At 40.2% G+C, this 27,594-nt stretch overlaps 2 protein-coding genes across 2 annotated transcripts in view; one reads left to right on the forward strand and one right to left on the reverse strand.

The window, feature by feature from the left end:
- Positions 1–27,594, reverse strand: part of LOC143266765 (uncharacterized) — a 401,183-nt gene that overhangs the window by 283,834 nt on the left and 89,755 nt on the right. The window lies entirely within an intron of this gene.
- LOC102909802 (signal-regulatory protein beta-1-like) lies at positions 205–27,201 on the forward strand. The gene is made up of 6 exons (XM_076563843.1): positions 205–372; positions 17,418–17,768; positions 19,216–19,533; positions 19,985–20,299; positions 25,144–25,258; positions 26,252–27,201. Exons 1-5 carry the CDS (start codon positions 300–302, stop codon positions 25,254–25,256), a joined length of 1,170 nt encoding a protein of 389 aa, XP_076419958.1. The 5' UTR covers positions 205–299; the 3' UTR covers positions 25,257–25,258; positions 26,252–27,201.

The following is a 27,594-nucleotide window of genomic DNA, read 5'->3' on the forward strand; positions in this document are numbered from 1 at the left end:
TTAAGACAAGATGTTCTGAGACCAAGTGGATCCAGTGTAGGGTCCCGAGAAGGAGAAAGCATTACTTTTCCTAGGCATATCTGAGTCCCTCTAAAAATGTATGATAAATAACTCCACCCCCACAGCTGCCTGCAACACTGTCCCTCTATTTCAAAAGAACTTACAGTATGGTTCCTGTTTCAACATAACAGACACATCCTTTATTCAGAATAAGGCACAGTACCCCTTTTCTCTGCAGATCAGAACCTGGGATCTCACCAGCACAGACACTGGGCTGAGCAAACTCCTTAGCTCTCAACATGCTTGACCTTGACACCTGGCCACACACTCCTCACAGTGTCCTGTTACTGGCCCTACTGCTGGGACTCACAGGTGAGCATATTCCACAACATGGTCACCTCTCTGCTTCTGTCTGCCCCTGCCAATGGAACTCGAGGACTCGAGGTAAGCAGAAGAACTGCCACAGGAGAGGTCAGAACACTGTCTGAGGGCCTAGAAACAAGAGTCCTATGCTATGCTCTGAGAGTCCATCAGTTACAATAGGTGGCTAGCAGCATCCTATCAGATAATGCTTCAAAAACAGTAATTTGTAATATTTTGTAAAACAAAATTATTTTCAGCAGAATCGCACTTAAATCAATGTAACGCTGATGCTATCAATGCTAGTTCCAAAGCAGCTGATGGGACTGCTTGGCTCCCAGCACTGCACTCTCTGCTCACTTCCTGAGACACTGAGGCTGACACATGCAGGCCAGTGATGTGGCTAGAGGTGAAGTGTCTCTGCCAAAGCTCAGCCACCATTTCTGCCCAGTCAGTTTCCTCATCTGTCCTGTGTCCTCCAGTTCCTTCCTCATCTGACCTCAGTCTTCCCACTGAGTGCTGCTTCTTTGAGAAGCTGTACTACTACTTTTTCTTCCAGCTTCCTATGTTCTATTGCTAGGGTTGCCATGACAGGGTACCACAGTCTGGTGGCCCAAACCATAGACACTCATTTCCTCACTGTTCTGGAGGCTGGAAGCCCAGGGTTGAGGTGTCCACTGAGCTATTTTCTTCCAGTATGCCTTTCCTGTTGTAAATTGTACATTCTCCTTCTGTGTTCATACATGGCACTACCTCAGCATGTCTCTGTGGATCATCTCCATTTCTTGAAATGAAACTAGTCAGGTTGGCTTAATTCCCAACTGAATGTTCTCCATTGACCAAAGCTCTTTAAAGACCCCTTTCCAAATACAATCACATTATGAGGTACTTGGGTTATGGCTTTGACATGTAGCACAAAAGCAACTCATGTATAACACTTCCCTGATTGTGGGAGCCCATTCTCAGGTTCCTCGTGGCTTTACCCAGCAGGTCCGCATAGAGGATGATCAGGACCACGGGCCTGAGTGCAGGTGTCTGAGATGGTCTTCACTTGGCTGTGCTGGGGGAGAAGGTCTTTTGCTCCACCCCTTGGCGTCTCTATAAAAACCCTGGGCCAGAGACAGTCAGGGCCCATTGGAAAAGGTTCCAGGCCCTCTCGAGGCTATCCTTTATTTTCTATCTGTTTATCTCCGCAAGATTCTCCACAATAAATCCTTCTATCTAATATTTCCTGCTGCTCATACTCAAGAAAACTCTGGGGAACTGTGGGGGTGGTGGTAAACACCTCACAGAATGGCGCCATGAACAGGGACTAAAGAAAAAGGAAAGAAGTGACTAAAGAAAAAAAGGGCAGACAAAAAAAAAAGGGGAGACTAAAGACAAATGAACAGGGACTAAAGACAAAGAAATAGGGACTAAAGATAAAGAAAAATAATAATTTTATTACAGAGATTTGGAGAAAGTGCTGAGTCAGCCCTGCCAGTGGAAAGGCATGCCGGTGTTAAGGAAAAAATATATTTATATATAGATATATTATTGAGAGGCAAGGGTTTTATCCTTGAGAGAAAAGGAAAGTGGACTGCAAGGATGTCCAATGCTGCAGCGCAATTCTCTTCTGTCAAAATTTTCTATCTTCTATCCCTTTCTCAATTTCTATCTGTGAAAAATAAGTATAAGGTATAGGGTAGTAATATAGTGTAGGAAAAACTTAGAAGTGTAAGATTGTGTAGAAAAAAATTTAAGTAAGGCAACTAGACAGAAAAACTCTTCAATTTCTTACTTTGGGGGCTATGAATGCAAACTGGGGGAAACATTTTTTCTTTGGACTTTATGGGTAGTAAAAAAAACAGCTCTTCTCTAAGCTTTTGGGGAAGAAAAAGTTTCCTATGGAAGCTTTTTTCCATTGACAGCTGAAATGCTAAGTCCAAGTGGCAGGAGAAAGTAATTTCTCCCTGAGGCAAAAATGGGGGGTGTAAGAAGTCAAAGTTTAAAGTTGGGAAGTTTTGGGAAAAGTTGGTCTTTCTCCTGGGGGGGAAAATCTTTTATACTAAAAAGCTTTTCTTGGAAAATTTGGGGGGGAAAATCTCTCTAAAAAGTTTTAATCTTTCTCAAAAGCTCTTCAGCTTAAAAACTAAAGCCTTTAACTTTCTCTCTCAGAAGGACAAAAATTAGAATCACCTGAAGATATTAGTATTAGCTCTAGGGGAAAACAACAAACCTCTTAAGACAGCAAAACCTCTAAGTTCTCTTTCAAGCTTTAAAAATCCTCCCTGCAATGTAGGAGGCAGGGACGAGTTCCTAAAAACCTCTTCTAAGCTCTGTCTCTTCAAGCTAGTAAAAGACAGTGGGTCAGAGTACCCTGAGGGAAACACTTGGGAGAGTGTGGGTGAAGAGCTACAGAGAGCCCAAAAGGGCCAGAAACTTGACCTGAGAAAGGCAAAAAAGCCAAGCTTTTCAGTAACAGCTGAGCTGAGGCATCAAGGGTTTAGTTGGAGTGAGCATTCCGAATGAAAAGGTGCTCCTAATCATCCTAATGCAAAGATCCCCTGAAGCAATGCAAACTGTTAGCATTCTATCCTTGCTTGTGACCAAAAACCCAGGGGTGAATGGCCAGGGTCTCTGAGTTGGAGTGCATTTCAGGGATACTAGGGTTCCTGCAGTTGTAAACTTCCTGGAGCACAGAACTGAGGCAGGCATGTGCAGGACCCAGGGGAAGATTGCTAATGAACAAACAAAGCTAAAGCCAGTGGGAATGGCACAGTTGTCCACGTCCCTACAAGTCCCATGTTGATAAGTCCACAGCTGCAAAAAGAAATCTGAGAAAAGCTTCCCTATTAGAAAAAGGACCTTTCAGAGAAAACAGTAAAGCTGAACTGTGTCTGAAGCAGTTGTGCTGTGAGTCAGAACGCTGTCTGGAGAAAGAGCCCAGCCAGGGCAGAACAGAACTATCTAGGAGTAAAGCTTTCTTTTCTGTCAGAGAAAGCACCTCTTTGAGAAAAGCTTTGTTTCAACTGACTTGCTGTGAGATGAGGGGGTATAGCCCTGAGGGATAATTGCCTCTGGCATAAGCTCTGTCCTGAGCACCCAGACAAGCAAACACAACCCTCTGGGGGACTGGATCAGGTGAAGGCCTGATGAGGTAAAACACCTGTCCTAATGGGAGTTTGGAAATGGTGAAACCCCCCCTTGTTAGATTTTCAGTCTGTACGCAAACCACACAGACCCCGAAAACAGAAATGGACAAAAAACTCCTACCTTCAGTAGCAGGGAAAGCTGCCACTGTAGTATCGGAAACTGTTTCTGGGGTAGAGGGGATAAACTGAGACCAAACTGGATACTATCAGGGAGAAAGACTCTGAAGAAACAGAGGGGACAAATTCCTCCCGAGAAAATGCATGACCTGACAAAGCTGCTAGACTTTGAGGCAGATTCAGGGGGAGAAAAAAAAGCCCCTCTACCTCCAAAGGCAGCTAGCAGAGGTACAGAGCCGCAGATAGCTGAAGCTCTGCATCTGGGGGGGGGGGGGAGGAACAAGCAAAATGAGAATAAGATCAGTGGGAGAAAATCTCTCTGAAAGAGCTATGGAAAAGTTGTTGTACATGATCTTGTTTTTCACTGACTGGCTAAAACAAACACAAGCCCCAAGGAAAGTTGGGATCAGAAATGCCAGCCGCAATGCCGGCTAACAAGGCAGGTGTGGTTCTGATTTGGGGGCCAGTGTCAAATGAAGGAGAGACATCGGTTGAAGCCAGCTGAGGAGAGAATAGGAATCCCCCAATGTCCCATAGCTGAAAATGTAAAATGCTTGTTCAGATCTCCCATTGCAAAGGCAAGAGACTTTGTTCAAACCTCTCGGGCAAGAATTTGTAAGCATGTCTAGTAAAAGAAAACCAGTTGACTCTCAGACCCGAAAAGAACTATGGGAAATAGATGATATAAGGAAAATGATATAAGGGACTGATATTATGGACTGATATAAGGGAAACGCATTCTGGGAAAGGTAGTTTTTCCACTAAAGATGGCGGAATTGCCCTGAAACACTGTTGTCAGCTTGGAAATACGTTCATGGTAAACTTAAAATACAGCTTTTAAAAGAATAAGGATGAAAATCATCTAAGAGTTTAAGTGTCAGTTCCAATGAAAAATTGAAAGGACAGGTAACTAGGTGCTTCGTGGTTTGGAGGTCCATTGGTAAAATGCCTTATTTACCCTAATAGTTGTGCAAATTTTTACGGTAGTTGGATGACAAAAAGCTACCTATAAGAGCAAACAAGCCACTTTAAAATCCTTAAAACAAGGGAAAGCAGTTTATACACTGAATGTTGTCTTAAATATGAAAAAATTTATGTGAAATTAAAATTTCTTTACCTTTTGAACAAACTGCCTGCAATGAGTAATTCCTTTGCAAATCTAATATGGAGACAAGGAAACAGGCATTCAAAAAGAAATGACTGCTTTATAGATGGGAAACAAACTTAATTACCTAGCTGTCTTACAAAAGAGTTGCTTCACCTGAAAGTTCCTTATAAGAAATCAATGCTAAATACCACAGCTGCTTAATATCAGGAGTTAAAACTAATGAAGTGAAAATACTAAATCCTGAAAATGCTTTTTCTCAGAGTAAGCTAATGAAGGATATGTTTCATGAAAGAACATCTATGTTCTTGACTACTTTGAATAGTAACAGTTTTGGTGAAAATATTGGAACTAACAACAACCAAATCAAAATATTTCAATAAATTCAAGATGCTATTCACAAAAGAAAGTTGCCATGCTTTGTGGGCCATACTAGAGCTCACTCCAATCTTCTTGGTCCTTTAGCTGAGGGTAATGCAATGGCTGATAAGTTAACAAAGATAGTAGCGTTATCCTAAGTGAAAATGGCTCAACAGTCATATGCTCTTCATTAAAATAACAAAAGCTTAAGAAAGCAATTCAATCTTATCAAAGAAGCAGCTCATCAAATAGTTAAATGATGTGGGGTATGTCCAAACATTTTCCTATCCCTCACTTAGGGGTAAACCCTCGAGGTCTTCTTCCCAATTATCTATGGCAAAAGAATGTTACGCATATTGCAGAATTTGGCAAATTAAGATATGTACATGTGACCATTGACTCTTATTCAGGATTTTTAATGGCTAGTGCAAAACCTGGGGAAGCTACAAAATGTGTAATTTTGCACTGCTTTAGAAGTGTTTTTCGTATATGGGTATACCAAAAATTATTAAAACTGATAATGGTTCTGGATATAGTAGTGTAAGGCATTTCAACAATTTTGTACCCAAATGGGAAATCGTACATAAAACAGGTATTCCTTATAATCCTCAGGGACAAGGTATTGTGGAAAGGGCTCATAGCAGTCTTAAAATACAATTTAAAATACAAAGGAAGAAATTTACCCTCAATTGCCACATAATGCATTAAATCATGCTCTTTTTGTTCTGAACTTTTTTAATATGGCTGTCTATGAACAGTCTGCCGCAGATAAATTTTGGCATAGTGGCATCCAAGTGACTTTTGCTCAAGTGAAATGGAAAGATTCCTGCTCGGGATTATGGAAGGGTCCCGATCCTGATTTAATATGGGGTCAAGGACATGTTTGTGTTTTTTCACAAGAGGAGAATGAAGATCAGTGGTTACTGGAGCGTCTGGTAAGGAGTGTGGAACTAAGAAAGGTCAGCTTCAATGAGGTTCCTATGAAGGAACCAGAATGAAAGTGGCTCGATTTGTGTTTCTGAGGTTTTGTCACTGGTTAATACAAACAGTGAGGAAATAGAGTTCAGAGCTGTGCTGCTTTTGGCTTTACTGGCTCCTTTAGAAAAAATACTTTATATCACCTAATAGCTTTGCAGTATTTGGCGAAGAGCTTTACTGCAGCTAAATATGGTAATTTCACTCTCAGCATGAAGTGAAGTTTTTCAGTAAAGCAAACCAAGAATACTACTGTAATAGAAACTGTTTGTCTGAATTGAAGCACTTAGGGGAGCTATTATGAATTTGGGTGAAGGGACAGCCTCTAGCTAAAAACCGTCTACTGCTGACAGTGCATCTCTGCCAGTTATGGAATGGCATATCACAACTCTATAATGACAACACTCACTAAATCCCCGTGTTTTATAACAAAGCTGACTATAAACTCTAAACTTTAGGAATGATGTACATACTTCCTGTCTAGTTAAGAGAATCTTTCTAATAGAGACGGTGATAATAATTAAGAGTAAGAAATAAAAGATGAAAATAAGATATGTGAGTTTGTAAAAATTCTCTTGTTAGATCTCTGTGTTAAGAAATCTTTAGGTGTTTGCTAAGTTAAATATATGCTAATGGTAGCCCTATATAAGTTTGTAAAATAGATCTATAGAGTCCCTTTAAGAATATAAGCTTGCAAGAAATATCTAAGGTAGTCTTAAGACATGTAGTAATAAGCTTGTAAGAAGTAAAGATGCTAGTTGTAAATGTAACTTTAAATAAGAATAAGATGGAATGAATCTAAGTATATAGGTAGTAAGAAATATATTTGCTAAAGCAGTTCTATAGTTTTCTTAAGGAGTATAAATAAGTAGATGTTAATACGTTGTATGTGAGTTTGTAAAAATGTGTAAATTTTGAATGTGAGTCTAAATGCTTTGAAAGGCAAAATATGTTATATGTGAGTTTGTAAAAAACTGTAAATGTTAAGTGTGAATCTATGCTTAATGTATATAGTGAAAAAACCTGAGATACAGAAGTTAGTGTCCTAGCAGACGGCAAAGCAGGCAGTCTGAGGGGTTTTCAAAAGTTCCAGAAGCCGCTAAGAAGCTAAGAATGGCAGATGCCAGAACCAGCACAAGGCATCAGCAGCTGAGATCTGTGGAAAATCGACCCAACACAGAAAAACCTTAGCTAACATCAAAAACGGTGTGGTTTAGAATACTACTGTACCTAAAAAGGTCTCTGGCTTGAGAATAAAAGTTGCAGAGATGCTTGTTTGAACAAAAATTGTTAACTGCAAAAAGTTTTGGTTGAAAAATGTCTCTTCATGTTTGGAAGTAAAAGACCGATACCAGAATTTATTTCTTGTTTGAACGTTTTGAACTTCAAATGAGATAAAATTACAAAAAGATTTTGGTTATGGATTTCTCATATTTGGAAGGCTAGTACCAGAATTTATCATTTGAATTTTAAGACTTAAGAAATGAAATAAACAATAGAGATTTCATTGCAATGGGACAATTTTGAGTTTATTCATAGTAATGACCTAGGAACTGTTTGCTGGAATTGGGTTAAAAAATGGAACTGTTTAAATGAAGAAATTATTTTCTACCTAGAATCAAGGTGCAGTTTTGTGTATGAATATATGCTTTATTAACTGGTGATTCATGAATTGTTTTGTGGAACTGTTTATGTAAAAATGGAATTACTTATGGAACTGGTTTTGTGTTACAAATAGGAACTGTTTAAACAGAAATTTGGGTTTTATAACTAGGCTTGAGATTTTGCCTTAAAAATTATAAAAGGGAGAGTTAATATTCCTTAGTCTATTTAACTTAAAAATTTTTCTTTGAGTGGATTAATGTCATGATTTGTTAGTAAGAAATGCAAATAGGGTATACTAAGAGACTACTTTTAAAGTGTGTAAAGAGTTTTATTAAGAAACTCCTTTTGGATGTTTTGCTAAAATTTGTCAAAGTGTTAATGGTTGGATTGAAAATATTGCTTTTCAATATGGGTTTGTAGGAATTGTATAAGTTTGGGTTCCTCTAACTAGGTTTGAGATTTTGTTTAAAAAATTATAAAGAAAGGGAGGAATTATGAGATTGAATTATGTTCGCAGAAACCTATTGATATTAATGTACCCTGGTTTTGTGGAGTTAAGAAAATGTTTAAGTTTGATGTGAATACATCAGAAGTTTTTCCTATGTTCTGTTAACAAGAAAATTCAAATAATTGAGTTAAAGTTGTAAGACGGAGAAAATTGTTAACTATATATAGCACCATATATGCTAATTCAAATGGTTCTGTTAAGAGTTTGCTTTGAGTTGTAAGATTGAGAGAATTGTGACTATGTATAGCAATATTTATGTTAACTTGTTAATAGTAATGATGAAGCTAAGGGATTCTTTAAGTTTGTAGTCGCCTCAAGAGTTTTTGGTTTAGAAAGGGCTTGAGGCAGCTAAGACTGCTGTAGTCACCTTGGACCTAATTCAAAAGAGAAATGCTATCTTTATCATCCTCTACTCCCATATTGGGAGGTTAACAGCTATGGAGATTGCTGAAAGCCATTAATAGTTATTTTTTATATATTAAGAAAGGGGGACCTGTGGGAGCCCGTTCTGAGGTTCCTCGTGGCTTTACCCAGCAGGTCCGCATAGAGGATGATTAGGACCACGGGCTCTAGTGCAGGTGTCTGAGATGGCCTGCACTGGGCTGTGCTGGGGGAGGAGGTCTTTTGCTCCACCCCTTGGCATCTCTATAAAAACCCTGGGGCAGAGACAGTTGGGGGCCGTTGGAATAGGTTCCAGGCCCTCTCGAGGCTATCCTTTATTTTCTATCTGTTTATCTCCGCAAGATTCTCTGAAAGAAATCCTTCTATCTAATATTTCCTGCTGTTCACACTCAAGAAAACTCTGGGGAACTGTGGGGGTGGTGGGTAAACGCCCCACACCTGATCTTCTTGATCTTCTCCAGGGAGCTTTGTTTTCTTTCTATGTGGTGGTATTGTGTTCCCCAAAATATTGTGCACCCTAATAAAATTATCTGGGGTCAGAGACAGAACAGTCACTCGATACAAAGGCTAGAAAATGGTGGCACTCACACCTTTAATTTTAGCATTCTAGAGGTAGAAATCCCTCTGGATTTCTGTGAGTTCAAGGCCACATTGGAAACAGCCAGGCATGGTGACACACGACTTTAATCCCAATAAGTGAGCCTTTAATCCCATGGAGTGATGGCAAAAACCAGAAAGGTATATAAGGCATGAAGACCAGAAACTAGAAGCATTTGACTGGTTAAGCATTTGGCTGGTTAAGCTTTTAGGTATTAAGCAGCACAGTTCAGCTGAGAGCCATTCGGATATGAGGACTCAGAGGCTTTTAGTCTGAGGAAACAAGGTCAGCTGAGAAGTTGGCCAGGTGAGGTTCCTGCTACACTTCTACTTATGGCAAGCAGGATTGTTGCCACTCTGAGTGGACCCTCCTCGTTATTCCCCAAAGGTTGTTTGTCCTCAGTTCCTTCCTTGGCCATGGAGAAAACTCCCTGGCATGAGGTCTATGTTTGTAGTCCTCAGGCTCCAACTTTGGCTCAGGTGTCATGTCATCTAACCTCACAGACGTCTACCTTTTACAATGTCCCCATTACACCTAACTGCACCTCAGACTACAGTAAGAGTCCTTCTGATGATTTTTGCACTTCCTGAAGCTTTTCATTTTTTAAATATTGTAAAATTAATATATAATTACATCACTTCCCTGCTCTCTCTTCCCCAAATTTATGGCCTCTGTTTCTTTCAAGTTCTCTGTCTTTTTTTCTTACACATACACACATATCTCTATCTTTCTCAGTCTACCTCTATCTTTCTTTTGCTCTCTTTCTGCTTCAGTCTCTTTCTTTCAAACACAAACACACATAGACACTCATACATGCACATACACACATTTCTAAATGTATAAATATGACTTGCTCACTTATGATGTATCTGAACAAAGACAACACGGAGAGACAGGCTAACATTGCAGGGGGCTAGTTCAATGAAGGAGACTGAGTCCCTGCTCTGTTCCTTTAGTCATGGTTCAGGCCTGCTTTGCTTTACTGCAGTCATCCCTACCATGATGTCTGTCTTCCTACAGGCTCCAAAGCCACAGGACTAAACTGTGGTATATAGTGCAGCTTCTGCTATTCCTGCTTGATTTCTCTTAGGATTGGCTTCAGTACTGGATAGCTGTCTTGCAGAAATGTTATACTTTGAGCCTGAAATAGCTGCTAAAATGTATGTGTTAAAGCCATCATCCCCAGATAAAGGCATTACTGTGAGAGAGATGTTAGAATGTTTAGAAGGTAAGGTGGAGATGAGCAACATTGTTCCATTACACATGTCCTCATTCCATTGTAATGATGAGCAGGCTCTGCCCCTCACCTGAGACTGCAGTAATGGAGCTAGTCAGCCCTCTGAACCCTGAACTTGGAAACATGGAGGCAGAGGAAATATTTACTCCTTTGAATTGCTAATCCCAGATATTGTTCAAATCAATAGGAAGCTAATCTAGCAAACTATAATGATCTCCAGATTCATATCTGTATCTGGAGCTAGATGCAGATCCACAATCTGTGCCCAGCTCCAAGACACTGTGCAGATCATCCAGTGTCAGTGAATGATCCATGACTCAGCAAATCTACTGAGAAATTACTATTCAATGTTGTGAGCACTCACCATGTCTTAGATACTGAAGAAAGTACTCCACAGTACTACCTCATATAGGACTTACATGTCAGGTTAATGTTCTTATCATATTGCCACAGACACAGAAAAAGAAACAGAAGCACAAACAACCCTAATGACAACTTGTAGAACTGTGGCATGAACTCAGGCTGTCTGACTGTGACTGAGGTCATCGATCAGCAGTCACTCCTCCCAGAGAGTTTGATTCATTCCCCAAATTTCAGCCTGGTGAAGTAAGGGCAGGATCTATAGTAATCTGCTTCTAGGCACCTCAGTTTCCTTCTTACATGCAAACAGCTTTTCTTTGGAAAGCTCATTTACATGGGAAACTAGGTTTCTATTTCTACATAAATTACCAATTTAAAATGGGTTTCAGTGACATGGGAAGATGTCACACTGAGCAGATCATACATAGGGGAGAATTTGTGAAAACTGACTATGAACTAGAGTATGTTGACAAAAGAGATCCAACATCCTTGACCCTTACTCTTTTTTATTTTATTTTTATTTTTACTTATTTTTTAAAGGATTTTATTTTTTATTATGTATACAGCATATATGACAGCAGGCCAGAAGAGGGCACCAGATCTCATTACAGATGGTTGTGAGCCAACATGTGGTTGCTGGGAATTGAACTCATGACCTCTGGAAGAGCAGTCAGTACTCTTAACCTCTGAGCCATCTCTCTAGCCCTTGACCCTTACTCTTATGTACCATGCTCTGTTCTCCTCTTTGCTGAAACTCTTTTCTCCAGCATCATGTGGCACATGACAGGCTTGAGTGTTGCTGTCACTGTTGTTCTGCTGGGTAAGTTGAATGGTGAGGCTGGAACCCCTGTGCTAGTGTGCTGGGATTCCTGTGGACTCACAGACAAGGATTGATAATCTTCCACAACCCTACCTGTGTGAAGTCAGAAACACTTTCCTTACTTAGTATATAGCTACTGCATTCTGGGCTGGGAGAATGGGACAGAGAAGGATGAAGTTTCTCCCAGGCAATGCTGCTGTACAGACTGCAGCTGGTCTCTCAAAATCAGCTAAAGCCTGGATGATTCCGCTATGATCACTCACATTCATGCAAACAGGGTTAGCTGAGATTCTCGTGTCCACTCTGCAAAGCAGATTCCACAGGTATCAGGATACTAGGTTTAGTTTTCTGTGCTCTCATCCCAGAAGAGCAGGTTCTAATCCTTTCCTGGCTTCCTTCCCTTTCCCATCATTGGTTACCTCAAAGTGCAGCTGGCTACTGCTTTAGTTCTTTGTGAGGGATGAAGTAGGTCTTGGGCATATGACATTGACTTTCACATCTCCTCAAATTTACCATTTTAAATTTATAGAAAAAATTAATAAATTACTTTGTAAGTATCAAAAACATTTCATTTTAGTTTCTGTTCCTTATTTTAGAGCATCTATGCTAATAAGAAATGTTGTAGAGGAACAGCTCCTACAGATGTGTACTATTTAAGCAAGCCTACTGGGGAAGCAAGCCATGTGTACTGTTTCTATACTTACTGTTTTATTTCTGTATCAACATTATAGGTCCTATTGCTCAATAAAATTTGAAGTTACAATTATGTTTTAAAATACTATATTAAATAAATCCATGAAAAATTTCAGAGTTGCTACATTTTTCCAATTATGAAGTTATTATAAAAGCTAATTAGGTCATTTTAATCTTTTTAAAATATTTTTATTTTATATTTAACTTGATTTCACATATCAGTCACAGATTCCCCCATCCTCTCTCCTCCCACTTCCCAGCCTTCTCCCCAATCCACCCCCCATTCCCACCTCCTCCAAGGCATGGTCTCCCCTGGGGAGTCAGCAGAGCCTGGTAGACTCAGCCAAGGCAGGTCAAGTCTCCTCCTCCCTACACCAAGGCTGAGCAAAGTGTCCCAGCAAAGTGTCCCCAGATTCCAAAAAGCCAGCCCATGCACCAAGGACAGGTCCCAGCTCCACTGCTGGGGGCCTCCCAAACAGTTCAAGCTAATCAACTGTCTCACTTATCCGGAGGGCCTGGTGCAGTTCCATGGGGGCTCCTCAACCATTGGTTCAAAGTTCATGTGTTTCCACTAGTTTGGCTATTTGTCCCTGTGCTTTTTCCAGTCATGGTCTCAATATCTCAATATCCCTCGCTCATACAATCCCTCCTTTCTCTCACTGATTGAGCTTCTGAAGCTCCACTTGGGGTTTGGCTGTGGTACTCTGCATCGCTTCCATGAGACACTGGATGAGAGTTCTATCATGACAGCCAGGGTGTTCAGCCATCTGATCACGAAAGCAGGTCAGATCATGCACTCTCTTGACCATTGCTGGTAGTCTACAGTGGAGGTATCTTTGTGGATTTCTGCGGACCTCTCCAGCACTCTGCTTCTTCGTATTCCCCTGGGGCCAGTTTGCTCATGTAGATCTCATCCACTTCTCTGTTGTAGGGTAATCCCTGTGTCTTTCTCAGGGTCCTCTTTACTAGGTAGCCTCCCTGGAGTTGTGAGTTGCAGTCTGGTTATCCTTTGCTTTATATCTAGTATCTACTTATGAGTGGATACCATGTTTGTCTTTCTGAGTGTGGGTTACCTCACTCAGGATGATTTTTTTTCTAGTTCCATCCATTTGCCTGCAAACTGCATGATGTCATTGTTTTTCTCTGCTGAGTAGTACTCCATTGTGTATATGTACCACATATTTTTTTTTTTATCCATTCTTCAGTTGAGGGGCATCTAGGTTGTTTCCAGGTTCTGGCTATTACAAATAATGCTGCTATGAACATAGTTGAGCATAGTTTTTGTGGTATGATTGAGCATTCCTTGGGTATATGCCCAAGAGTGCTATAGCTGGATCTTGGGGGAGATTGATTCCCAATTTTCTAAGAAAGTGCCACATTGATTTCCAAAGTGGCTGTACAAGCTTGCATTCCCACCAACAGTGGAGGAGTGTTCCACTTGCTCCACATCCTCTCCAACATAAGTTATCTTCAGTGTTTTTGATCTTAGACATTCTAACAGGTATAAGATGGTATCTCAGAGTCATTTTGATTTGCATTTCGCTGATGATTTAGGATGTTGAGCAATTCCTTAAATGTCTTTCAGCCATTTGAGATTCTTCTGTTGAGAATTCTCTGTTTAGCTCCATAGCCCATTTTTTTAATTGGACTGTTGGGTATCTAATTTGTTGATGTCTATTTTCTTGATTTCTTTATGTATTCTGGATATCAACCCTCTATCAGATGTGGGGTTGGTGAGGATCTTTTCCCATTTTGTAGGCTCTCATTTTGTCTTATTGACCATGTCCTTTGCCCTACAAAAGCTTCTCAGTTTCAAGAGGTCCCATTTATTGTTTCTCTCAGTGTCTGTGCTACTGGTGTTATATTTAGGAAGTGATCTCCTATGCCAATGCATTCAAGACTACTTCCTACTTTCTCTTCTATCAGGTTCAGAGTAACTGGATCTATGTTGATGTCTTTGATCCACTTGGACTTAGTTTTGTGCAGGGTGACAGATATGGATCTATTTGCATTCTTCTTCATGTCAACATCCAGTTATGCCAGCACCATTTGTTGAAGATGCTTTCATTTTTCCACTGTACAGTTTTGGCTTCTTTGTTGAAAATCATACGATCATAGGTGTGCGGATTAATGTCAGGGTCTTTAATTCAATTTTGTTTGTCTACATGTTGGTTTTATGCTGGTACAAAGCTGTATTTATTACTGTAGCTCTATAGTAGAGCTTGAAGTCAGGAATTGTGATGCCTCCAGAGGTTGTTTTATTGTACAGGATTCTTTTGGCTATTCTGGGTTTTTTATTTTTCCATATGAAATTGAGTATTGTTCTTTACTGGTCTGTGAAGAATTGTCTTGGGATTTTGATGAGGATTGCATTGAATCTGTAGATTGCTTTTGGTAAGATTGCTATTTTTACTATGTTAATCCTACCTATCCATGAGCATGGGAGATCTTTACATTTTCTGACATTTCTTCAATTTATTTCTTCAGGGACTTAAAGTTCTTGCCATACAGGTCTTTCACTTGCTTAGAGTTACCCCAAGGTATTTTATATCATTTGTGGCTATTGTAAAGGGTGATGCATCTCTGATATTTTTATCAGCTCATTTGTCATTTATGTATAGGAGGGCTACTGATTTTTTTTTAGTTAATCTTGTATCCTGCTACATCGCTGAAGGTGTTTATAAGCTGTATGAGTTCTTTGATCAAATTTTTGGGGTCACTTATGTATACTATCATGTCATCTGCAAATAGCAAAGCTTGACTTCTTTTCCAATTTGTATCCCCTTGACCTCCTTATCTTGTCTTATGCTCTGGCTAGAACTTCAAGTACTATATTGAATAAGTATGGGGAGAGTGGACAGCCTTGTCTTGTTCCTGATTTAGTGAAATCACTTTGAGTTTCTCTCCATTTAATTCGATGTTGGCAATTGGCTTGCTGTAAATTGCCTTTATTATGTTTAGGTATGTTCCCTGTATTTTTGATCGCTCCAAGACCTTTATCATGAAGGGGTGTGGATTTTGTCAAATGCCTTTTCTGCATCTAGTGTGATGATCATGTGGCTTTTTTCTTTCAATTTGTTTATATGGTGTATTACATTGACAGACTTTTGTATGTTGAACCACCCTTGCATCCCTGGGATGAAGTCTACTTGATCATGGTGGATAATTGTTTTGATGTGTTCTTGGTGTCTATTTGCCAATATTTTATGGAGTATTTTTGCATTGATGTTCATGAGGGAAATTGGTCTGTCGTTCTCTTTCTTTGTTGCATCTTTGTTTGGCTTGGGAATTAGGATAATTGTAGCCTCATAGAAGGAGTTTGGTAATGTTCATTCTGTTTCTTTTGTGTGGGACAATTTAGAGAGTATTGGTATTATCTCTTTTTTGAAGATCTGGTATAATTCTGTGCTGAAACCATCTGGTTCTGGGCTTTTCTTGGTTGGGAGATTTTTAATGACTGTTCTATTTCCTTGGGGGTTATTGGACTATTTAAATAGTTTATCTGGTCTTGATTTAACTTAGGTATGTGGTACCTATCCAGAAAATTATCTATTTCTTTTAGATTTTCCAGTTTTGTTCAGTACAGGTTTTTGAAGTATGACCTCATGGTTCTCTGGATTTCCTCAATGTTAGTTGTTATGTCTCCCTTTTCATTTCTGATTTTGTTAATTTGGATGCTTTCTCTCTGCTTTTTTGTTTAGTTTGGATAAGGGCTAGTCTATCTTGTTGATTTTCTCAAAGCACCAACTCTTTGTTTCATTGATTCTTTGTATTGTTCTATTGTTCTATTGTTTCTATTTTATTGAATTTACCTCTCAATTGGATTATTTTCTGGTGTCTATTCCTCCTGGGTGACTTTGCTTCTTCTTGTTCTAGGGCTTTCAGGTATGTTGTTAAATCAGTACTGTGGGATTTCTCCAACTTCTTTTTTTTTTTTTTTTTTTTTTTGGTTTTTCGAGACAGGGTTTCTCTGTGTAGCGTTGCGCCTTTCCTGGGACTCACTTGGTAGCCCAGGCTGGCCTCGAACTCACAGAGATCCGCCTGCCTCAGCCTCCCGAGTGCTGGGATTAAAGGCGTGCGCCACCACCGCCCGGCTTCTCCAACTTCTTTATGTGGCCTTTAGTGCTATGAATTTTCCTCCTAGCACTGCTTTCATAGCATCCCATAAGTTTCGGTATGTGATAGTAAGACAGGTGACAAGGGAGAGCACAGCCAGGTGCAAGGAAACAACGGGGCCTCCTGGAGCGTGGAGTGCTATGACCCTGTGATTGTTGCCCTTTTACAGCAAATTAGAACTTCTGACCTCCAAAGCATAAAAAAAATGTTTCTTTTGTGTCAAACCATTAACTTTATAGGAATCTGTTACATCATCATTAAAGTTAATATAATGTTGTGGTTGGAGAAATGGTTCAGGGGTTAAGACCACGTGTTACTCTTTCATGGGGCCCAGGTCCAATTCTGAGCACCCACATGGTAACTTACAACTATATATAACTTCAGTTTAAAGGGCTATGACATCCTCTTCTGGATTCTTTGACCAATAGGCATGCATTTGGGTGCACAGACACACATGGAAGCAAAATACCCATACACATAAAATTAATTAGGTAATTAATGTGATTATAAAACATTTTAAAAACTAGTAACTTAAACAAAGGGTTTATTTCTCTAATTAAGGTGCATCTTATTGCATATTAGGAAATATCTATGTCATTATCACACCAGATGATAAAGCAACCCCATTGTGAGCTGGGGGTCTGACCTAGAATCTTGTACTCAAATGTACATCTCACTAACAATACCTAGCACTTAGGTTTACATCTCTCTGGTCTAAAAGAATCATGTAATCCCATGCTATTTTAAAAGAAGTGCTCACGCCATGTGCACAGAAAATGAAAACCAAACAGATACTGGATGAAGCATGAGAATTCCAAGTAGAATTGGGGCTTCAGTCAGAATCCTGCCAAGTCCTCAGTGTCTGTGATTCAGTTTCCTTTTTGTTTACATTCTTTTGTTCAAAGGCCCAGTTGAGGAGAACTGTGATCATGTCACGCTGAGCTCTAGTACATAACAATATTTGATCACAAACTAGAGAAGCCTCTGGGTTCTCATCAGGATGAGCACTAAATGATGTTTTCTGCAGGAGGAGTTACACGGAAGCTGAGGGTGATTCAGCCTGAGAAATCAGTTTCTGTCTCTTCTGGAGACTCAGCCACTCTGAACTGCACTGTGACCTCCCTGCTCCCTGTGGGACCCATTCAGTGGTTCAGGGGTACAGGGCAGAGTCGGCACCTAATCTATAGTTTCACAGGAGAGCGATTCCCTAGAGTCACAAATGTTGCAGATACTACAAAGAGAAACAACCTGGACTTTTCCATCCGCATCAGTAATGTCACACCTGCTGACTCTGGAACCTACTACTGTGTGAAGATTGACAAAACAGACTTTGACAGGGAGATTTGGTCTGGGGGAAGCACAGTGCTGAATGTGCTTGGTAAGTACCACTTTGTCCTCCTCATCCCTGAGGGTTGCAGCATTGGGAAGGTTGAGAACCACTGGTATAAAGGCTTCTGCTCCTTAAAAGTAGGTATTTCATGGGAGGGGCAAGAACAATCTAGAGACATGCTATCTTGAGTCTTTATGGATTTTGCTGCAGCAAAGAATAAATATATGATCTCACATATAGTAACAACTGCAGTGATATATAGAATTATAAGCAAACACTTAAGCATGGGTTTCTACCTTCATTTTCATCTTTCTATGGTGACATTTTTTTTTTAGTTCTTATGGAAGAGGACACTGATGCTCATTAGATAAAGATCAAAATTCAAATTAATCACATGTTGGGGTGAGATGAACTTTGTCATTTGTTCTGTGTAACTTGTCCACCCATGTGCACTCTGATATTAATCCCACCAAAGATTTGGTCACTGGAATCTGGGAACTATCAAGATGGCCAGAAACTCCTGATAAATAGTGATTGGTCCATCAAACCTGTGGGGATATCAGCTATACTCGTATTTGGATACCTTGACTTCAAATAACACTCATGATTTACATTACTGATTTGATGCACATTTGAGAAGGAGTCACATATGCAGCCTGTTACATGTGATAACTTCAGCACACGACATCTACACAACATGCTGCCTCCCTCTCACTACTCCACCCATACATGTGCTTTCAACCAGGGAATGTTGCTGTCTGCTCAACAGGCTCACACCTGTATTTCTTATGATTAACAGTTAGGAAATGAACCACCTTTAGCTTCTTCTGCAGAGGGTAAGCACTGTTTTCAACCTCAAATCAAGTCCAACTGAAGCCCATTTACAGATGCAGACTAGTGAGCTCTCAATGTTAAATTCAGACTTGGCACAGATGAGACCTAATAACATGTAGTTAAGGAAAGAAAGCAAACAAATATGGAAAGCACCTCTGTGATGTCATTTATTTCCTGGGTTACTATAGATGTAAATCTACAAATGTTTTCCATAGATTTGCTAGGTTTCCAGAGGAAGCCAGCAGGAGCAGATGATAGAAAATACAAAATACATTGATAATGGCCTTCCTTTGCCAAGGCTAAGAATTCTTCCTAGACTTGCTCTTCCTCCTTTACTTCCAGGAATCTTTGCTAAACTGTAGAGGCAAAAACACAAGGGATACCACAGAAGGACCAGGACAAACCTTGCCCCCCCCAAACAAAAGAAGGAAAGAAAAGAAAAGAAAAAGCAAATACTAAAACAAGGAGGATAAACAGTTAATAAGGTCTGTGTCTGGAACACAGCTATGACCTTAGAGTAGAGCTTAGTGTGGCTGAAGCTCTAGTCTTGATCCCAAGCACCACAGTAAACAATAAGATAGTATCTAAGAAGGGTCCTCACAATGTTATGTCAACAGTGGTGGCATCACAATCACATCATTGTCTACATGCCTCTTTGTAGCTAAACCCTCTCCTCCTGTGGTCTCGGGCCCTGCAGTCAGAGTTGGTCCTGGGCAAACAGTGAGCTTCACATGCAAGTCTCATGGTTTCTTTCCTCGGAACATCACACTTAAGTGGTTCAAAGATGGAAATGAGCTCCCTCGATTCGGAACTGCTGTAGACCCCAAAGGAGAAAGTGTCTCCTACAATCTCTCCAGCACAGCCCAGGTGGTGCTGAGCCCTCAGGATGTCCACTCTCAGATCATCTGTGAGGTGGCCCATGTCACCTTGCAAGGAGGCCCTCTCCGTGGGACCGCCAACTTGTCTGACTCCATCCGAGGTAAATGACACTGAATCCCATCTCAAGCTCATAGCTGTTCAGAATGGTTTGGTCCATAGTTCCCAGCAAGCATTCATGCATACCATATGGGGGTTTAGGGGAGTCATAGACTATGGTCAGCATATAAAGAAAACTATTTATCTAAACAGAAAAAATTACAGCTGTACTGATTATGAACCATGCCCCTCATTCCTGATATTTTCATTTTACTGTTGTTATTGCTTTCCTATTGCACATGGGAGTTGTGCTTATTGATTTCATTTATTACAACACTCACCTTGTGCATCTATGTGTTAGGAGCTGTATTTAGGGGTTCTACTCTGGCACAAATAATCATCCTCTCCCCATGTCAATATTGGAATAGGGCTGGTTCTTCCATACTTCAGCCTCTCCTCTGGGGTCTTTCTGTGCTTAGGCTCTGAAGTCTGAGCTTCTGCTTCTGCTGTTTCAGTTTCACCCACTGTAGAGATCAGCCAGCAGCCATCAATGGTATGGAATCTGATAGGTGTCACCTGCCAGGTGCATAAGTTCTACCCTTCGAGCCTTCGCTTGACCTGGTTAGAGAATGGAAAAGTATCCCGGATAGAAGAGCCTTCTATGTTCACAGTCAACAAGGATGGAACCTACAGCTGGACCAGCTGGCTCTTGCTGAATGTATCTGCCCACGAGGAGGACATGTTACTCACCTGTCAAGTTGAGCATGATAGACAGCCAGCAGCCCTAAAAACCCACACTGTGTTGATCAGTGCACAGCAGATGGAACAAGGTATTGGCACCATGTCTGGTGAATCTCCACCCCAGCTTCTTGGCTGTTGGTAAATTGGTCCTCTTTTTTTTTTTTGAATGTCAAAGGTAGCATTTTGCTTATTGTATGAGAATCCTAATATCTACAAACAGTAGAATGTTGAAATCAGCTTTCAATGCCAACTTCTGAGGGGTCTTATACATCTCTTCATTGATGTATTGATGTTCAGAGCTATTAAATAAGGGAGACAGGAAGGCATCATCCTACCCTAGAATCCTGTCTCTTGCCTTTTTCCCTAACGTTTGTTATTTCCTCATGTTCATCTTCTTCCTTTTAAGTATCTTCCCTGTCTCTATTCCATTTTACACTTTTCCATGAATATCCGAGTTCTCACTCAAGGTTCTATGCTACTTCCTGAGTGTAATCCCAATGGGCCTCCTGAGCACCTCTAGTTTTACAGGTAGATGCTGTAGTTGGGATCAGGAGCCCATCTGACTGTGAGTGGTCATAACAGGGACCTCATTTCATCCTGATTTGTTGTAATAGACAAATATCTATGTATCCAGACCCTGACTCCATACTTAGTACAAGCAGCTTTGAATTTGGCTGTCATCTCTTGCCCTTCATTGGTCATCTAATGAGTCATCAGTTTTATAGACAAGGACTCTAGGGGTGGGGAAGCAATAGGGATGTTGAGTTCTTGCCCTGAGACCTTGTGATCTGGTCTAATTAATATACTAAGGTCCCTGGGAGCAAGGTCATCAAGAGTGTATAAGGCAAATTTTGCTAGTAAAGTATTTCTCCTTGACTTGTTACTATGCTGGTACTTAGGGGGAGATAAAGACCCCTTTGTATGAATTTGTTTTATTTTCCTCTCATGAAACACCAGCTGTGGCCCTCAACTCCCATGACTTTTTACAAACTCAGGTTCCTTGTCATACAGCCTTTTTTGTGAACTTCATCTGTTGAATAAATAGTGGGTCGCCGAATTATCTGTTACATCACCATTAAAACAGTAAAGTTTAGAATATACCAGCTTCCTTAGAGTATGACTTAGGTAGATGCTGCATAATTATACCCTCTGATGGCTCTGTCATGTGTGCTCATCTACTTGCAAATGCAGTCCACAGTGGGTTCTCAGAAAAATAAGGATATTTTTATTCAAATCCAATACCATAATCACATTCAATGAAATTAACTATAATTCCCAACAATATTTCAAATGGACTGTATTTTCAAAATTACTTTATAAACTTTTTTGTGTGCCATAAAATTAGGTTCTTAAAAATGTATCACCTTCCACAGTTTACCCATTAACAAACAATTTTAGAACTTTTTGTCCATTTTATGTGAGTATTCAAACTTCTTCTATAGAATTTCTTAGACGATCACATTGTCCATTTTTTTTTTTTTTTTTTTTTTTTGGTTTTTTCGAGACAGGGTTTCTCTGTATAGCTTTGCGCCTTTCCTGGAACTCACTTGGTAGCCCAGGCTGGCCTCGAACTCACAGAGATCCGCCTGCCTCTGCCTCCCAAGTGCTGGGATTAAAGGTGTGCGCCACCACAGCCCGGCCACATTGTCCTTTTTAAGTCTAAGTGTATATGTATATGTATGTGTGATTATATAGTGATGTTCTTCTCTAGGTACTGATGTGGAAAACTTGCCATAGCTCTTTCATTTCATCAGTCTTTTTGGAAGATTTCCAATACTTTCCTCTTCCAAAAAAAACTTCTTTCAGTGATCATATCTATTTTTTCAGTTTCCATTTCATTGATTTTCTACTCTTCTCCCATTAATATTCTTACAAGAACATGTGGAAATGGCTCATGGGTCACCAAATGATATAGAGGAAATTAGGGTCCTGTCTTGGGATTCTTAGTGCCATTCATTTAAGAGTGGGTTCAAAGGATGGGAAGCTCAAAAAGAATTTAACTAGAGTTTGAAAATAAAAAATCCCTTCAGCAGGCAGGCTCTAAATCTCATCAGATTCCCAGAGGTTGATAATGTAGCAAAGAAAGGGAAAACAAAAAATCAGAAACAAATAAACAAATCTGCCATGCTGTTCTAGCCAGCACAGAGTCCAGACACATGGTGAACAACAGGTAGGGAGGGAGCAGTAGGAAATAGTACTGCAGCCCATACATGGTACCAGAGAAATCAAGCTTGGGTTCTGGCAAGCCCTGAAAGATATGGATAAAGAAAAAAAGTTGTCCCTTCTTAATCACGCCCCAGAAAGGTGAACTTCACTGTGGCTCACCTGGGAAGAACTGTACTGGGAGAAGAAATGCTGGGAACCAAAAGGGCAGCATCTTATTAAAGGAACAATTATTCCATGACTTATGTTTAATTTGGCCGCCTAGGGCCCAAGTTGAGATTCTATTCTCTTGATGGGAAGTTTACTTAGGCTTTTGTTGATACTCTAAGGATAGTATTTGCTTCATTCTCTTTGCTCCTGGTTTAGTTTGGCCTTGTTGGTTTCCTGGAGTTGGGAGACAATTCACTTCAATGCTGGATGAAGAAGAATTACCTTTCTATGGATAATTATTGTCTGCTACTTTAAACAATTCCACCGCTACCACAAGCCCTGGGAACAATGACCATTAGTGCTGGGATCTTCAGTGCTGGACAGTTCAGTTTAAATTCCAAATTCCCTTCTTTGAGTGTATTTCCCAGACTACTTTTTCATGTCAGAATCCCACCAAAGAATTCTATCATGAAAGTGGGAAGGCAGGACTTTCTAGGATATTAACACAGATGTGAAAGAGCCTGTATAACACAGGAAGACATGGGATCATAGGGCAGGAGCAACAACAGCAACTCCTCAGAGAGCTGGAGCACGGGGTGGCCACTGAGAATTCCTTCAGGCTGAAGAGGAGGGAAGAGACAATAGAATTTATATCTGTACTGTGCTGCATCAAGTTGGGTGTTTGCTTCTTCCTAAGGCACTATCAAGATCATTTTGATTCTTGTTTGTTTTGTCTTTGTTGCTGTTTGTTTGTGTTTTTAGGCAATGTTATACTTTCATTTCAAACTCAGGCAAAGAAATGTGTTGTTTAAATTGCCATTCCAGGATACACAAGGGAAGTCAATTTAGGAACTCAAACATCACACCTACAGTCAAAAGCAGAGAGAAACAAATGCAACCTTACTATATGCTGTGTGCTCACCTAGCTTTCTTTACTATTCTTACATAGTGTGCAGTCCTATGTCTAATGAAATGGTGCCACCCACACTCAGACTGGTGCTTACCATCTCAATTAACAGCCAAGACAATGCTTCACACACCCACCAACAGCTCAACCATATCTATACAACTCCTTAGCTGAAATGTTCTTCCTAGAATTCTAGGTTATGTGAAGTGGACATTTAAAACTAACTATTATAGACAGTGTCTCAGGAAACTTAGGCTAGCAAAAACTCACACTTATGATCCTCTTGTTTGTATTTTCCAAGTGTTAAGATTATAGGCATGGGCTACCAAACTGTTTCTTTGTTGTTATTGTTTTTCTAGGGACTGAACTTAGGGACTCAACCTAACCTTACATGTTAGGTAAATACTACAACCAATGCATAACCTAACTGATCTGTTTCTGTTCTTAAAACTAAATTTTAATCTTGATTAAGTAAATTAAATGTTACTCCATGAACATCAAAAAAAATTTAGAAGGCATCTGGGGTGGACATGGGCTACATAATAGCTGAGGCACCAAAAGATGACATTTATTCTCATAGATTAAGCTATAGAATTTTTGTCCTTCATCTGCACATTTTCAGCAAATAGTTTTCAGCAAGGCTGTTTACAATTTCAGCATGCTCTCTTACCCCAAGAATCTGGATTTTTCTAGGATTCTTTTATCTAAACTAGGCACTCTGTAAACTCTTTCTTTCAGTGGATAATCTTTATGTGAATGTCCTGTGCCTAGCTATTCCTGGATAATTGAGAGACTGAACCTGTCTTGTCCAAGGACAATGTCCCAGGGATCATTCTAAATACCTGCAGTGAGGAACTTCTCTGAATTCCACTAACCTTGTGACGTACCTACAGATCAGATTCCCCATTGAAAAGGAAATAATAATCCTTAAACCCCAATAGTTCATTCTAGATCAGAATATGAGTGGCCAATGCCCATGAACACAGATTTAGATTACATCAAAGTTCACTGTGGAAGAACTTGTTTTTTTGTAGTAACAGAACAAAGAAATTTCTAAGTCAAGACACTTTTGCAGTACATTGGTGGAAACATGGAAGAGATGGGTTACAACACAGCAGAGAACCCTGGTCAAGGCTTCAGATGCTATCTGATGACATGATTAGCATCTGGGTTGGTGGAAGCTAGTGGTCTGCTAAGTTAATATATTCCAAAGGAAAACTAATCTTCTGCTTGTACATTCTGAATTATTTACCTAATGATCACAAAGCTGTTATGTCAAGTACAGAGAAAGGCTATTAAGAGGGCTGAATATGGTCCAAGACAATTTGGCTCTGGACCTGAAACATGCCAAATTCTCCAGTTCTCTGAAAGTCAAAAAGTTAGTAATCATGACAAAAAGATGAGTTTGAAGGTTCAGCTTCTTTGTGGCAACTTTTGTTCGTAAAACCAAGTGCTATGTGTCCCTGAGTAGAAATTCTTACCCAGTCTCTCTAGAAGGAAACTTGGTGACGTGGGGCAGAGCCAATGGGAAATTTGAAATCCCTTTACCATATCTTCTACTTTGAAGTATTGAGGCTGAGATAGGGCACAGATTCAAACTCCTGAGAGCTTTGATGGATGGGCTTGAGAATCCACAAATGGACCACGTAATGATCCCTGAGGATAAACTCCTTGTGTGCTCTCTAATGGTTCCTTCTACCACTTGATTTCCAGAACTGAAGACATCAGATACTGCTGAAATCCTTGTAGCTGTCCTCCTTGGACCCAAACTGCTACTGGTAATTGGTGCCCTTGCCATCTACATGCACAAGAAGCAGAAGGCCTGACTGTAAGTTAGGAAGGATAGAGGGTGTATTAATTACTATTCTGTCAATGTGACAACATACTGTAAGGAAATTAATTTATAGAAAAGAGGATTTATTTGGGCATACTGTTCCAGAGACATATGAGCCCATCAAACCTAAGAGGCATGAAGACAGATCTGGGAGCTAAGAGCTCACATCCTTGTGGAGAACATTAAACAGAGAGAATAAACTGGAAGTGTCACAAGGCTTTTTAAGATCAAAGCTCACCTCCTGTGACATACTTTCTCTGGAAAGGCTGCAGTGTCTAAACCTCTCCAAACAGTACCACCAACTGGGAACCATGCATTCAAATATCCTAGAATGTAGAGAATATTTCCTATTCAAATCACCAGGGGGTTATCAGTCTTTGGACTAAAAAAGAAGGGGCAGGGGCAGTAGGAGGGCCAAGGCATTTGTGAAACAGTTTTACCATCTGTGGTGATGACATGTTGCTGAGGATCCCCAGGAATCTCTTGGAACCCTTTGAGACATCCCAAGCTCCCAGGAAGTATGTGTGTCCTTCAGGAAGCTTTCAGTCAAGGATCAACAAAGGCATCCAAAAAGGCCTAAAGGAAGTAAAGGAGATGGGCCCTGGGGAGGATGTAGAGTATTGGCCTCACTGCCCGTGTTAAAGGTCACCATAGAAAGTGGAAAGCAAGGGTTCATGGGAAACAGCAATTTACATTATGGACCAATTTTTAGAAGATCAAAAGACCTGTAATAAGGACTGTTCCTTCATTGTTCTCTCTGTGATCATGAAGAATAGATTCAAAAAGACTGTATGACTCAGGGACTAGGCTGAGATGACACTTTTGTGTTCACTCAGGACAGGAGGAAAGCAGTACCAGGGACATTGCAGCACTAAGGTACAATGTGTAAGTGGTGAAAGGACTTTTGAATGAGAGGCGATTCTCCACAGCTCTTCTCTTCATTCTGCCATATTGGACCCTGACTCTCTGACATCACCTTTCTTATAGGGGCTCAGACTACAAGAAGCTGGTGAGAAGCTGTAAACTGCTCTGAATGCCTCCCTTATGAGGAGAACTCCAACTCATATTCCCTATTATTCCTCTGCATAAGCATTGATAGCTCATAGTTGTGATGCTGTGGTTATTGGATTCTATTCTTGGGGTTCTGAATCTTATTAATAAAATAATTTAAAAATGAATTCAAGTGAAATTTCAAAGACAGTTTATTCAAGTTATAAGGGAAAATTCCAAGTTCACACACACATACAACTCAACAACCTCACAGAGGAGGAAAATGAAGGAGTAAAGGGAAAATACACTCATGTTGTTTAAGAAGACAAGGAGGTCAGACATGGTGAACAAACTTCCACATGGTGAAAAGGGGGCATTTCTAGAAAAAGTAAGGAAGCCTAAAGCATCAGAAAAGTTACACTTAGATTTAGCTGTGGGATGACTCATCCCTAACGGGCTTTAGGGCCAGAAGACACAAACAAGTAAAAAAGATACTTTCTGAGAGCCAGCCTGGGTCTGCTTAAGGGTCTTAGTAACAGCAGCTGAAACATGATCTGGAGATGACTTGGACCAATGAGAGGCAGCATGTCACACCAGCTGATGCATATTCATCAGACCTCCCCCAAGGGGGGGTGGAGGGTATATAAGGCTTGCCGCTTCCTGAATAAACTGAGCTTGTTGTTTAGACATTCTCCCAGAGTCTGTGTGGTTTGACTCTGTGCCTACTTGGCCCCTGCCCCCAAAGGGTACAACAGCAAGGATCCTGCTACATTCAGCCACCGTACAAAATACAAAAGAAAGAGACAGAAAAAAAGTAAAAAGGAAAAGGTGTTCCTGTCTGATCTGGCCACAGCAAGGTAGGCAGACCCAATTGAACTTCAACATAGCATGTACGGATTGCACTGGGTAAGGAGAATTCTGGGAAGAGAATGAATAGTATATGAATTAATGGGAAATTTTGTTTTATTTTGTTTTGTTTTTTGACACAAGGTCTTGCTATATAGCCTTGATAGTCCTCTACATTGCTATGTAGATACAGCTGGCCTTAAACTCATCAAGATCTACTTGCCTCTGCCTTCTGAGTCCTGAGAATGAATGTGTGCTGCACCATCATGCCTCTCTAGGAAAAAATATTCCACCTATGCTTTTAGTGTGGTTTAAGATGGTCAATTGTTCAGGTGATTGACCCTGACCAACTAGAACATTAGGTCTCCACCCAGACCACAGATTCTGTTCTCTTAACCATGAGTTTTCTTTAATGGACCCTTATAGATATTCTAACATCTTCCTGAAAAGGCAAAGTTAAAGTCATTTAGGAATAAGGTCAAGTTCAGAACCCC

This window comes from Peromyscus maniculatus, chromosome 2 (genome assembly GCF_049852395.1).
Source record: "Peromyscus maniculatus bairdii isolate BWxNUB_F1_BW_parent chromosome 2, HU_Pman_BW_mat_3.1, whole genome shotgun sequence".
NCBI lineage: Eukaryota > Metazoa > Chordata > Mammalia > Rodentia > Cricetidae > Peromyscus > Peromyscus maniculatus.

What these genes read in the sequence shown, in the direction of transcription:
- LOC102909802 (XM_076563843.1), top strand. Translation starts at nt 300, where the DNA reads ATGCTTGACCTTGACACCTGGCCACACACTCCTCACAGTGTCCTGTTA. An exon ending in CACAGTGCTGAATGTGCTTG is followed by an intron (nt 17,769 to 19,215) that starts GTAAGTACCACT and finishes GCCTCTTTGTAG; the next exon opens with CTAAACCCTCTCCTCCTGTG. An exon ending in TGCACAGCAGATGGAACAAG is followed by an intron (nt 20,300 to 25,143) that starts GTATTGGCACCA and finishes CTTGATTTCCAG; the next exon opens with AACTGAAGACATCAGATACT.